This window comes from Elaeis guineensis, chromosome 13 (genome assembly GCF_000442705.2).
Source record: "Elaeis guineensis isolate ETL-2024a chromosome 13, EG11, whole genome shotgun sequence".
Lineage (NCBI taxonomy): Eukaryota > Viridiplantae > Streptophyta > Magnoliopsida > Arecales > Arecaceae > Elaeis > Elaeis guineensis.
In genome coordinates this window covers 69904926-69917781 of record NC_026005.2, presented here as the reverse complement: position 1 = coordinate 69917781, position 12856 = coordinate 69904926, and the positions used below count along the sequence as shown (strand labels likewise).

The 12856-nt window shown below is 36.7% G+C and overlaps 2 protein-coding genes across 2 annotated transcripts; one reads left to right on the top strand and one right to left on the bottom strand.

The window, feature by feature from the left end:
• The first annotated feature begins 262 nt into the window (after window positions 1–262).
• Window positions 263–4295, top strand: LOC140853437 (methionine--tRNA ligase, chloroplastic/mitochondrial-like). The gene is made up of 3 exons (XM_073248089.1): window positions 263–341; window positions 3470–3598; window positions 3945–4295. The coding sequence occupies exons 1-3, from the start codon at window positions 276–278 to the stop codon at window positions 4107–4109; spliced, it is 360 nt and encodes a 119-aa protein (XP_073104190.1). The 5' UTR covers window positions 263–275; the 3' UTR covers window positions 4110–4295.
• Window positions 4296–5930: 1635 nt separating this feature from the next.
• On the bottom strand, window positions 5931–8651 carry LOC140853165 (receptor kinase-like protein Xa21). The gene has a single exon (XM_073247252.1). The coding sequence runs from the start codon at window positions 8649–8651 to the stop codon at window positions 5931–5933; it is 2721 nt and encodes a 906-aa protein (XP_073103353.1).
• Between the last annotated feature and the right edge of the window lie 4205 nt (window positions 8652–12856).

Below are 12856 nucleotides of genomic sequence, written 5' to 3'. Positions count from 1 at the left end.
ATTTGGGAATGATGGGGACTATTCAGAGGACCGTTTCATAAATATAGTCAATGCACATCTTGCAAATACAATCGGTATGTTACTTGGCTACTAGAGTCATTGTTGGTTGGAATGTTTACTATCTTTTTCTGGTAGTATGTAGCAACAGTGGAGTAATTCTCAACCCAGTTTATATGCTTGTTTGGATTCCCCTTTTATTTGGGTTGCTTGTATTTATATGCACAGGAAAACTTCTCAACCGTACCCTTAGACTTTTAAAGAAGAACTGCCAGTCCATGTTGGCTTTTGATTCTAGTATTGCAGCAGAAGGACATCCGTTCAAAGATACTGTGGAGAAGTTGGTAAGGATTAGTAACATATTCTTGAAGCTCTCGTCTCTTTTGAATTTATTTTTTGTCATTTGGAGTCTGCTCCTTAATGCTGTCATCAGCATGCGCTACTTAGTTGAATCTTTTAATGAGTTTTTCTTGTTATCCTGATTCCTTGAAAACACAATTTAATATGGAGTCCATGGAGTTCTAAATTTTCAGAGAGGTAATCCTCAGTAAACCTCATTAACACCAAAATATCTTCTTATACATGTCTTATGGTGAATGGCTTAGACAAGAAAACCAGTAAAGGAAAAAATAGAGTTCTGAGTGATATTCGTGGACCTATGCAATGGTATTTTATCTGCATTTCTACCACGTTTTGACATGTGCCAGTGGCTGCATCTGGACTGTTGCATAAGACTATCATTGTGTTTTGCCAAGTGATTTGATGGAGAAGTGGGCCTTTACCTGATGGCTGATACCTTGTAGAGGACCTCATATGAGATTTTTTTTGGTGGGAATTTGTACAGAATTAGGCCCCAGTTTGTCTTTATATGTGCATGCATGATGAGTAGGGGGAGGATGCCTGAAACTAGCATGCTATTTGGCTTTTCTTTTTCTTTTTCCTAGTCTAATAATTCATTTCTTTTAGTGTCCTGTTTGTCTTGGTTCCTGGCTTAATACTTCATAGTTTTCTTCTTTGGCTTTCACAGCTTGTCTAGATGTATGTCCACTGATGATTGCTTCTTAAAAAGTTGTCCTTCTGAACAAGCATTGTGAACAAGGTTCACCCACTTAGTATGGACCCCATACCAATATCACCCTGGTACATTGTTGGTATGCCCGGTATCGGGGTTGGCTTGGCGTATGAACACTCGCAATGCCCCTGTACTGCCTACTAGTTTGGTATAGTTACAATGTGATGTGGAAACATAACCAGTTTGAGGTACTGAAAAGGCCTACTCTAGGGGAGAATAAAGATTGGTATCTTCATGCTTAAACATCTCTGTGGAGCTTCCTTTTTTCCTTTATTATTTTTTTTTTTTGCTGAAAATGCTATCACTGTACTATAGCCATATGAATCAAAAAAAGTGATGAGGAAAAAGGTAGGTGTAGATCTTTGGTTGACAAAAGATCCCCAATAGACTGGGTAATTTTGTAAAGTTGTTTGAATTGAAAATCATAAGCAAAAACAGATACTTAGAGTGATCATGATATTGTGGTGGGCTTTGGATGCATTTTCATTTTGGTGGAGCAGAGTGAGCAATGAATGGACTTGAAGAAACTGAACAACTGCATGGATGAAAGACTCTTGGTTGACTGAACTAAGATATAGGGGTGGAAGCGGTTAGTTTGACGGTGGGGTTTGGCTTTGATTAGACTGGTATACTAAGATTGCTCGGCTTGATTTAAAACCTTCCCACCTGCTCATAAAGTCCCCCTGAACCTTTATACAACTTGGTAGATTTGTTTAACTATATGTTTGCTATACCACCCCATACTGCCTGATGCGAATCTTGGTTTAACATCTAATTTGAGGATTGAGTCAAATTGGATGAGGAGCTATCCGCGGCCTCCACTTTTTTTTTTTTTTCATTCCTCTGACACTGCATGTAACTTTTACTAGTCTTACAGCTGGCAGCAACTAGCATAAAATCTTAAACAGGTGTTAATGATGATTTCAACGTAAAGGAAGTTTAAATAGTCCTTATATATCTTGATAATATTGTTTGAGCATCTTATTTTGTTTTTGTCAGTCAAGGTTTCAGATATGATCAAAAATATAGATTAAGGAGAAGAAAGAAAATTAAGAATCTCGAGTGACTTTTTTATGTCTAATTTGATATAATTCCATATGAGTGCATTTAACTATGTTTGCGTGGTCCTGAGAACTGGTTTAAAACCCAAAATATTGTTCCGGATCCCCTATAAACATGGCCTGTAACTGATGTGAAGCCTTTTATAGTTTACTCATGTTCTGACTTATTGATCATAAAATTCTTATTACTACTAAAAGAGTTATACTGATTTTCCTAAAATACCTGACCATGTACCAATAACTTTGGCGTGCAAAAGAATTTGTCTACCTCAATAAGGTTTTCCTAAAACTGCTCCATTATTTAAATCCCTAAATTATGAAGAAAATCAAGACCCAGATCTAAACATTGAAATGCTCGATACAATCTGGGGTTCAATTTTGCTACATTGGTGGTGTCTTTGATAACTAGTATATTAGTACGTGCCATGCACATAGGGATTATATGGATCTGTGCCATGCATTTGAGTGTTAGGCAGAAATTAGTTTCCACCACAATCAGTGAATGGCTGGATAGATGTGATTGCTTACTTAATTTGATAAATCTCTCTTTACGCATGTACAGATCATGTCAATAAGAGTTATAAAGGAAGAGGCATACTCTTTATACTTAGAGAGTTGTTGAAGTATTGGGGTTCTAATGGACACGGCATGGAGAGAAAATATGATGATGATGTCATTATGTGAAATGCACGCTAGGTATCTCTCGGATCCTGGATTTCTCTTAACTCTTTCCATTTCACGTGTGATCATGTGAGATGGTTAATTGAAGGACTGTTGGTTGTTCTGGAGTTCCCGTTAAATGTATTAGATAGTAGATGCATTGATTAATGCTGATCATAATAATTGTGTGGTTTGGCAATGTCTGCTTATTTAGATTTGTTCACACATCTCTACATATGTCAGTAAATTTAATTGCTGCAGATGACAAATGACCCGATATTTTCCAGTGGTATTTTTATCTAGAAAAAATATCGGATGTTGGGATCCTCACATGAATTCTAGATTTCTAGTCCTTGATATATAGAATTGGTAAATTCAACAATAATTTTATGCTTATGCCAAAGCTTTGAGAAAAGAACATCACCTTAACTTAGTGAACAGACGCAATGACTTTTTTTATAATCTATCAATGTTTTAATTAATATGACAGTTAATAGCATTGTCTGGTGAATCTTTTCACAAGTTTACTGTGCTACCTATTTCACACTTCTATTTGACAGCCTTGGCTATGAACATCTTCCATGGAAAGATCAACGAATTTGTGGTATTAAATGCTAAAGGATTGGTGGGAAATGCAAGGTTAGAGTTGCTAATCATTTCATTGTTCATTTATATGCAGGACCTTGTAATTATATTGGAGGCAATTAGGATTATAGCAATTGCTTTACGTCCAATCACTCCAAGCCTATGTTTGAGAATATACATGCAACTTGGGTTTTCAAAGGATCAGTTTGAAGCAGTGACCTGGGTACTTTCAACTCTTTGTGCATCTTCTTTCTCATGCAATGTATACTTCTGAGCAGCCTTGTGCATGAAGGAACATAACTTTTCTTGCATCCATAAGTTTTTCTATTTAGTATAGTACTATGCTATGCTTGACCGTCTCATAGGAAATAGCGATAGCATTTATAATATATAGATTAGAGAATCAATATTTATCGTGTTGCATCTGTATGCATGATCTTGGCACAATCTTGCATCAAATTTTGGGATTTGGTCCTGGATGTGCATAGTTGGTAGCAGTCAATTTTATTATTTTTACAAATTTCATTGATATTTACATTTATGATTATCTTTTTGCCTTCATCATGTAGAGTGATACCAAATGGGGTGGGATGAAAGCCGGTCAGATAATGGCAGATGCTAAGCCAGTGTTTGCAAGGATCGAAAATAGAAAGGAAGGAGAAGATGAAGTGGTTCTCAAGGTGGTCAAGGATAAGAAGAAAACTTCTCGTAGTCAAGGGCTTGTACAGGCTTAACAGCAATATTTGGCACTTTCTACCATAGCTTGGAGGCTTTTGGTCGATGTGGAGATGGCACATGATTGACAGGGTTTGCTTGAATGTGACCGCCACAGGTTAAGCAGTCCTGAGGCTTTTTGTTGAGATCTGTAGCTAATTATGTGATGGTTGCCTCCAACTCTTGGTGATTCTTTTATAGAACTTGGTTAAGATAATGTGAAAAATTGCCTTCCAAATTCTATTTCAATAGTGTTTGTGTTCTATTTATGCATGGTAATCCTTGTGTTCCAAGTATACAGACAGAAGTCTACTTCCTCATATTAGTTGCTTTGCCGTGAAATATAAGAGCATACTCATGAGACCTACCAGAATGGTCTCCAAATGCTCGATCCCTCCAACCTTAGCTGTTTTAATAGTTGTGGTGATGCCTCTGCTCTTATGTTGGCTAATGCATTAGGAACCATGTGTTGTGTCCAAATAGGAGGACAGCCATAATGTTCAACAATTTTTTGTCTTACCTCCTGTGTTTAATGTGCTCGCGGCCTTATGTATTCTTGCTACATACTCATTCAATCTCATTTTAGACTTGGAAAATGATCTTCAATCTCTTTGGAAGTCTGTCTCATAAATGGCCTGATCTTGAGCAGTTTAGGTTTCCATAGATGAGTAAGTGGTTAAGTTGGTTCGATGAAAATCATGAATCAGCTGATTGTTCTCATGTGCTAAAAGTGTGACAGCTGGTTTCTGAAAGTTCTATTTTCTTTTCTATGTCACTCATCTAGTGATAAAATTAGAGCATCCTTCTTCATACTGCTCCTGGATGGTCACCAAGGTAATTCAGATTTAGAACTATATCTTCTTCGTAATGAAAGGTTCAGGCTCATGAGCTTTGGCCACCTCTCCTTCTCTCTTTTATTCCATTAATTATTTCACTGTTGTTTGCTATAACCCCCTTTTTATAATATCGGATGACAATGTTCCAGTGGACTAGTGGGTCGTGCTACTAAGCACATAATAATTCTATCGCTCGACTGTCGGTACCGTAGCGTGAAAACTATTAAGCCATATATATAAAAATATTATAGTCTCGCCAAAGGAACTCTATGTTGATATTAAAATGCCGGCATTAGATGTAAAATTCTCTTAGATTCGAAACTTCCATTTATATGGAAAAACATAAATGCCAAGATAAACACAATTGTGATGTCTATTACCAATTCTTTGGAGCCACAATCACACAACAGACAACAAACTTCCAACTCAAGTCTCGTAGAAGTTTAACACTAGGAAATAGGTTTAGAAGACTAAAAATTATAGCTTGACAACTATTAGAGGTAAGATACTACAACAGACTTTACCTTCCACATAAGTTTCATCTGGTCTTCTAATGAACTCTAGTTCCAATGTAAGCATCCCTGATTGTATGCATAGTGGTTACAAGATCACTCATGTTCAATCTTTCTCTTGCTAATTCGTGTGAGCAAGCAAGACCAATTTTGGCAATGGATACTAAGCATTCATGAGTTTTACTTTCTTCCTCCGCAAGCGGCATTAGGGGATCTACAATTGTAATGATTCTATCAGAAAAAGCTATCTCGACAAACTTTCGAAGGCTTAGGCCGTCTTTGAATATATCATCAACAGGTCTCTTTCCAGTGAGTATCTCCAAAAGAAGAATTCCATAGCTATAAACATCACCGGAAGTGGACACTGGACCACCTGTGCCATATTCTGCAGTCCATATATTTACATGCTTGAGCAAAATGTATTAATTCAACATCAACAATTTAAAAAAAAGATGAAAAGAAAAGTTCGGCATGGACATCTTAAATTGAACAACTATGAGCCAAGAAGATAAAGATGAAAATAAAATATACCTGGAGCTATATATCCCAGGGATCCTCTTATCCGAATTGAGCTATTCTTATCTGTTAAGGAGCTAGGTGTAGCTTTAGATATGAACCTTGCTAGACCAAAATCCCCCACATGAGCAACCATCTCATTATCAAGCAGTATATTACTGGGCTTTAGATCACAATGAACAATAGCTGGCCGACAATTATTATGAAGGTAGTCTGTTGCCTCAGCCACATCGATAGCTATGTTCAACCTTTGAAGTAGGCTTAGTCTTTCTAAATGATTATGCTGATCTAACTCTGGATGTAACCAATTCTCTAGACTTCTATTCGGAATGAACTCAAAAATTAGAGCTTTGAAATCATTGCCTCTGAAATCAACCATTGAGCAGGAAGTCATGATCTTGACAAGATTACGATGTCGAGCGCTTTTCAGGACCTCACATTCAGCTAAAAAACTCTTCGAAGCTCCTCGATATTGAAGGTTGAAAACCTTCACTGCAACAATAGTTTGCTGAGGACCCAAGATGCCTTTGTAGACTGAACCATACCCTCCTCTACCGATGAGATTAGTGGAAGAGAATCCATCGGTTGCTCTAACCAGTTCAGTGTAAGAAACTCTGGGGAATTGGTCCTCCAATGGAGTTACAATGGGAGCATTATTTTTTTTGGACTTTTGCTTGTGTCGAAGGATGAAAAAGGAGAATAGAAGGCTCACACACGAGACTGCTCCAGCTACGGGAATCACTATTTTCAGTAGTAGAGTCCACTTTCTCTTTTTGTATGATCTTCCTTGGCATGCGGGCAAGTGCAATGCTGGAACACCCCCACAGAGTCCATTATTTCCTTCGACTGAAACTCGAGTTGCATTTTTGAAGATCCCCTTTACCGGCACTTCTCCTTCGAGATGATTAAAAGACAAGTTCAAATTTTCCAATATATTCAAGTCTTCGAGAAAAGCTGGAACAGGACCTGTTAAATTGTTGTGTGAGAGATCTAGTACTTGAAGGGCCTTTATGTTGCTCAAGGTTTGAGGAATTATCCCTTGGAATAAATTGTTGTCCAAATATAACTCCTCCAACATCTCACAGTCACCAAAAGTGCTGGGAATATTGCCAGACAGCCTGTTCCAAGAAATATCAAGAATTGCTAGATGATTCAAACTTCCGACCTCTAGAGGAAGAGATCCAACCAATGAATTAGAAGATAAACCAAAATAAATGGATAGGGAAGAAAGGGTTACGATCTCTTTGGGTATGGTTCCACTAAGATGATTGTTAGAGAGGTCCAATAATGATAGGTGTTGAAGGTTTCCCAGGCTTGGAGGTATGGGGCCTTGCAGGTAATTCTGACGCAAAAGGAGTTGAGTCAATAGAGTGAGATTACCTAGGGAGAATGGAATCTGCTCTGTAAACCTGTTCATATGCAAGCCGAGGTTCTCTAGCCTTGAAAGCATCCCGATACTTTCTGGAATAGTACCGGAGAGATGGTTATCCTCCACACCGAGCACATTCAGGTTGGCCAGGTTTCCAATTCCATGGGGAATTCTCCCCGAGATTTGGTTTCTTCCCATAAACAAGTATTGGAGATGTGAAGAGAGGTTGACTACTGAGTTGGGTAACATGCCTCCTAGCATATTTTTATCCAGTGCCAGCACCTCTAATTGACTGCAGTTGACCAAGGAGTCGATGAATTCCCACTCCCTGGCATTCTTTGCCTCGAGCTGATTATTTTCTAGATTTAAATATTGTAAGCTTGCTAATCTTCCAAGTTCCGACGGCACCCTTCCACTAAAGTTGTTACTTGACATGCCAATGGCATGAAGTCCCGTGGCATTAGCTAGTGTAGGAGGAATGGGTCCATCAAATTTGTTAGCATCCAATAGAAGGCCCTGAAGATTAGGAAGGGTGACACCAATGTCTGGTGGAATGCTCCCTTGCAGATCATTACCTGCCACTGCGAAGTGAGTGAATGATGACATGTTGTAAAGCTGGCCAGGGATTGTACCTGTCAGATTATTGACAGACACTTGCAGATATTCTAGGCTTGTAAGCTGGCTAATCTCCTCCGGAATGCTGCTATGCAGATGATTCATAGCGAGATGGAGTATTGTGAGCGATGACAGGTTACCGATTGAAGGTGGAATGAATCCACTAAGGCTGTTGTTCCAAAGATCCAGCTCACCAAGCTTTGTAAGGGAGGCAATGTCCCCTGGAATCTTTCCTTTAAGCTGGTTGCTCGACAAGTCAAGAGTTAGTAGCTCAAAGCAGTAAGTCAGGTTCACAGGGATGACCCCTTGGAATGAATTGAAACTCAAGTTGAGATGTTTTAGGCGGCGCAAACGGCCTAACTCCGGTGGAATCTCGCGGATGAAACCATTGCTTTGGAGGTCGAGTCGATGAAGGAAGGTGAGGTTTCCAATGGAGGGAGAGAGAGAGCCCTCCAATCCGCAAGAGCTGAGGTTCAAGGCGACGACCCTCTGCTGGTGCTTCCTGCTGCATGCGACGCCCACCCAACTGCAGAAATGGATGGTGTCGTTCCAGGAGGCTAGAGCTTTCGACGGATCATGAATTATTTGATGTTTGAAGGCAAGCAGTGATAGATAGTCGGTCTTGTTTCCGAATGGAATAGCTCCCATGGCATCAACCCCGGATGGCACCAACAAGCATGAGGAGGACCAGAGGAAGAAGAAGATCAACCCCATGTTTAGTATCAGTAGTGGAAGTTCCATGCTCTGTTGTGGAACAGAAATTGTGCGGCGCTGCTTCATAAATATTGTTTGGAGGTGGCGAGAGCTGTCCTGGTGAAGACTGAACAATTAGTCAACATTCTTCCTTTTTCTTTTTTATGGTAATGGAGGCAGAAAGGTGTGAGAACAGGTTTGCAAACAGAACAATGAAAAATATAAGGGAGAAGTCTACAGCTAAGAGAGGATTTACGTGCGATTTCCGCACACCGAGGACTCCTTCACGCTCCCGTCTCGCTCTCGCTCAGTCTCTCTCACAGATGTTCTTTCTCACTCTCTTGCCCCCTTTCTCTGCTATGACATTCTTTTTCTTGTTGCTCTCTCGTTCTCCGTCCCTCTCATGACTCTCTCTCAGTCTCTCCTACATCTCCTTTCTCTAAACTTGTTCCCGAAGAGATTCGCTATGTCCTGTGACAAAAAAATAAGATCAAACTAGTAATCTGTTTCTCTAAAAGAAATAAAAAATTAATTAAATCTTTGATAGTTTTAAAAATTTTAAAAATTATTTTAAATTATTAGCATATTGCTTAATAGACCCATGTAAGTGGGTGGTTTTGAATTGTTAGGTTTCGAAGCATGTGTGTGACTGGATTATATTTATTTTAATTTTTATCATTTGTATGGTAAGTGACTTAATATTTTTTGATATATTTTTTAAATTTTATTAATTTTTACATCTCTTTAATTGAATGATCAATCATGTTATATTTTATTTACAGTATGAAAATTAAATATATATTTCGATACTTCTGTAGATAAATTAGTTTAATATATAATTTATTTTGATATAGTTAAAAATTTTTTAAATTATTAGCATATTGCTGAATAGACTCATGTACGTGGGTGGTTTTGAATTGTTAGGTTTCGAAGTATGTGTGTGACTGGATTAAACTTATTTTGATTCTTGCCATTTGTATGGTAAGTGATTTAATATTTTTTGATGTATTTTTAAAATTTTATTAATTTTTGCATCTCTTTAATTGAATGGTCAAGCATGTTATGTTTTATTTACAGTATGAAAATTAAATATATATTTTGATATTTCTGCAGATAAATAAGTTTAATATATAATTTATTCTGATATAGATTTTAGAAAATACTGCTGCCCAATTCATATAATTATTTTCTTCAAATATTTAGCATAGCTATGATTTGTTCTGGCTCCATCAATGAGGATTGTATATTGGTTCTGTCGATTTGTAATATGAGAAATTGGTTTTGATACTACACCATTAGTGAACATAATAGTAGTTATCTAAGGACCCCGTATCTGATATCTATTACGCGTATCAGTTGGTTGTAATCAACCCATCCACTAGGTCATGTGGCCATAGCCAATTCTAGTATTAGTTTTTTAAAAGTATGTTTTTGAAAAAAAAAAAATTATTTATTCTCTGATATGTGATAAGAATTGAATATCACCTGATCAACTATACAAAATTAGTTTTATTATGAATCAATATGCTTTAACCCTTCTTCAAATATTTTGTCACTTATTGAGCGAGCATCGCTCATTATTGTTCTTTCTCTATTTTTCAGATTCTGGATTTGGGAAAGTGTGCTGGTTGTCCGGAACATTTAGAAGATTTTAATTTGCAAGAATTAAGGATGTCTTGTTATTGATTTAAAAGTATTATGAAATAGATTTATCTTTTAGATAATATATCCGTGGGATTCATTTTATAGACATACAGCATCTGTTAAGCACTCGGTTTTGGCATGTTACATATAATATATTAGAGAAGACGGGTTGAGAGGTGGAAGATTTATCAATTGCAGGTAGAAACACGTACCTTTCGAGGCTTGAAAGCGGACATTGACCGATCTTTCGGTGCACCCCAGAAGCCGTGGTTAGACGTGTGGAAAGGGTTGCTTTGAAAAGTTAGTCCTTCAATCATCAAAAAAAGAAAAAAAGAAAAGTAAGTCCTTCCTTTCTTTTGTTGGTAAGTTCTTCCTTTCTTTTAAAAGTAAGTCTTTCTTAGTCATTGTTTAGAGGATTAGGTTACAGTCACCCAATCATTTACCTGAAGCAGAATAATTTAGAATAAATTAAAGAAATGTAGGAAAGATGGGGTGCCACGGCACAATGAAACGTGTGGGTCAGTGTGTGGACTGGGCTATTTTCACACAATTTGAGGGAACAGAAAAGACAAAGGCTTCTTTCTCAACTTGATCCTGTTCATTTCTTGTAGAAAGCAGAACTGTTTAGGATTTTTGGATCAGTTCAATCTTCCAGGCAGTAAAAATATTAATATTTTATAATATATTTTCATTTTAGATTTTAGAAGAGTGCAATTGAACCTCATTAAGACAACTGGAGCGAAGATGGAGTTCGCCCAATTCATCCGCTCATTGGCAAGTTTCTAGCTCGAGGTGGTTCCAATATATCTAATATTGTCAAAGCTTTCTTTCTTTTTTTCTTTTATTCACTAAAATGTAAAAAACTTTCTCAAAACCAATTCTAAAGAAGATACCCTTAAAACTTGATCTTTTCAAATGCGAGATGATCACAGGAGTTGATATGCAGTTTTCCAAATATATCGATCTTAGTTATTGATATCAGATGGATTAATCAAGAAAGTTAATAGTTAACAAATTTAACGGTTAATCTTTTTCAAGAGTCCAAGTCAAAATTAATTTAAATGAAATCTAGAAATCTATTAAGGAATTTAATAATAACTTCTATTTTCTTATTTCCTAAGAGAGCAAGTTGGATTTTGTTTTCTTATTAAAGCTAGGACACCCACCAAACCTTTTCTTTTTCTTTTTCTTTTTTTTTTTTGTTCTTTTGAATGGCTTAATCAAGGAAGTTAATGGCTAACAAATTTAATAGCTAATCTTTCCCGGAATCCAAATCAAAATTAAATTAAATAAAACAAAAGGAAGTTAATAGTTAACAAATTTAATAGCTAATATTTTTCAGGAGTCCAAATCAAGCTGCTTATCTACTCTTCAGTCGTTAATTGTTTAGATTTAGTTGAGCATAAATTATGAACAATCTCAATGAATTTTAAGTTTTGTGAATAGATCTGATCACAGGCTATACTTGTTTCTTTCAAGTTTGCCCTGGTGCAAGTTGTTCCTCAAAATAACACCATTATCTTTGATTAGGTAGGCTTTTCATGGCCATTTAGCAAATAGGTTGGGTTCAAGTGTGAAATCCTCATTTTTCTTAAAGTCTATTCCAATCCAACTTATTTAATAATTGGGTTGGAATCGTCACTTATCAACTTTAACAGTTGGTTCCTCCTAGCACCTTTTTTTCCCATTTCATTTTCCTAACGAAATGAGTGGTGGGTTCCCCGCCGTTCTGCTTGGGATTAAAAAAAGCTTTATGGAATCAGTTCGACGAACACGTTATAGACCTAGTCAACCCAACACCTCTGTGGAGCTCTTTTCTTCGTCTCTCTTTTTTTTTTTTTTTTTTTTTTTTGTCGAAAACCCTATCACTGTACCATAATGTGATCAGTAAGGAAAAAGGTAGGTGTAGATCTTTGGTTGACGAAAGGTCCCTAATAGACTGGGTAATTTTGTAAAGCTTCTTCAATTGATAATCATGACAAAAAACAAATGAATGGTGAGTTCCCCAGTGTTACGCTCAAAAAAAAAAAAAAAAATAAAACGGAGGAATAGGATTGACATTGTTAGAAAACAACTCTCAAGACTTATGTAACCTATTAATCTATTTAAGATCTATTTTAAATACTTTTATTTATGGAGTCAGTTTAGGCTAACAAGTTACGACCCACCTAGCCAACCCAGCACAACCTGTTTATTAAATAGTTTCGTGCATGGGTTGGGTTAATTATTTAATAAATAAGTCACATTCTGTTTTTGATTTCTTGTCGTTTATCTTGTGCCTCATGTAGCTGAGTATGCTCGAGTCAAGTTTTTCTTAAGCTCAGCATGAAACAAATTTTGAGCCTCGGTACCAAGTTCAAGTTTGACTCAATTAATTTTGAATTAGGCCTAACTAAACTAATGCCCTAGCTAAGCTGAGTTTCTCGTATCATTTAACAACCCTACATGAGATTAAGGAACAATAAAGATCCTAGCTATAAACATCAAAAGATTTTTTTTTTTAGTATAGAATATGTATGAAAGTTAAAATATAAAATTCTAATGCAAGTGATCAGATTATTAGAGCTCTTATTGTTTACTAA